This window comes from Gregarina niphandrodes, assembly GCF_000223845.1.
Source record: "Gregarina niphandrodes unplaced genomic scaffold scaffold00061, whole genome shotgun sequence".
Lineage (NCBI taxonomy): Eukaryota > Apicomplexa > Conoidasida > Eugregarinorida > Gregarinidae > Gregarina > Gregarina niphandrodes.
Window position 1 is genome coordinate 51,280 of NW_011645828.1, and position 1,345 is coordinate 52,624.

Consider the following 1,345-nt stretch of genomic DNA (forward strand, 5'->3'; position numbering starts at 1 on the left):
CAGAAGGCGGAGTACACAGTGTGTAGTACAATCAACGCAGCGAAGAGAGCGTAACTTCCTGACTTAGTCGGCGCACCACGTGTTTGTCGCGGGCTTCCTCCCCAGAATCGGCGGTGGAACACACGGGCTAGGCGCAAATTGGACTTGCCGTCGTCGGAGCACTACGTAGACTTGTAGGTAGCTGCCTGTGTACCTCAGCCAGGGGAATGGTGAGCACCTAAGTCCTTGCTCCTCGGCTTCCGCCTCCAGTCGGTGACACATGGAGGACACCTCTTCTTCCCATATGCCCCTCGCCGCTCTCCGTAGCGGCCACAGGCCGTATGTTGAAAGTAGTTGGCCTGGGAAGAGCCACCTCCAGAGAGGGACACGGTCTTCATTAAGACGTTCAGGGCGTTTGTCAGAAACAACCGCGGAGTTATATGGTCTGCCTTGCAGAACCAAAGTCTTGCACACCTGGGCATCGGAGAAGGACAGCCGTAATCGTGAACCCGGCGGTTCCACACAACTCGCTCGAGCAAGCGACCCGCAAATCTCCTCACCCGCAGAAGTAACGTCAAGCCTCACTCCAGTCATCAACGAAAACAGAGGCATAACTTTTCGTGTGTCTGTAGCACACTACCCTCGCATCGTATAAAACTTACTTAGTGCTGGGTACAAGTCTCCATCACCGACGCTGACTATCGCGGCGTGATATAATAGATGGTGAAGTAAGCGTACAGGATGACTGTGCGTCACCCTGGTAGCGCGTCTAGTCGGGCCTGTTCTTGGCACATCAGCTTCACTTCGTTGGAGCACCTGGCCTCGGTCCCAACCAGGGCCACCACGGGTGATAATCCCGTTGCCGGATGGGGTGGTGGCCTACTACGGAAGCTGCCAAAGACCTCCAGGCAATAATCCTATAATATTCTTCGACATCAAAAAAGCAGCACTCGGTGGCTGGATTCGCCTCGGTTGCCTTGTGGTCGGTAGGGCGTGGTTACGAACAGCTTGCTTCGCCACTCGTTCATGACTAGTTGGAAGAACTGGCTCTTGAACTCACTACCGCCGTCTACGAGGACTGCGATGGGCACGCCGAAGTACTGCTGCCAATGGGTGACTGCTCCTCCTGCCCGCGGGCCGATTAGGTCGAACGAGAGAGCTCGTTGAAGAATGGCCGCGAGACCAAACCGAGATCTATTGCAACTGTTGACCTCAGCGCATAACTGTCATTTATCCACGAAGTATCTTATGGTGTGCAACTCTCGTTCGTGTGTGTCCCGTTCTGCTGGCTGTAGCTTCCGACTTCCGAACTCTATGGGGACNCGTTCGCCGTCTTGTTCTTGCTACAGGATAGGTCCTATTATGG

At 54.8% G+C, this 1,345-nt stretch overlaps 1 protein-coding gene across 1 annotated transcript; it reads right to left on the reverse strand.

The window, feature by feature from the left end:
- Nucleotides 1-946: 946 nt before the first annotated feature.
- On the reverse strand, nucleotides 947-1,105 carry GNI_174850 (integrase core domain protein; the record flags this gene model as incomplete). Its single annotated transcript, XM_011135086.1, has 1 exon — nucleotides 947-1,105. A coding segment is annotated over one exon (159 nt), but the record flags the coding sequence as incomplete, so codon positions are not given.
- Nucleotides 1,106-1,345: the final 240 nt, after the last annotated feature.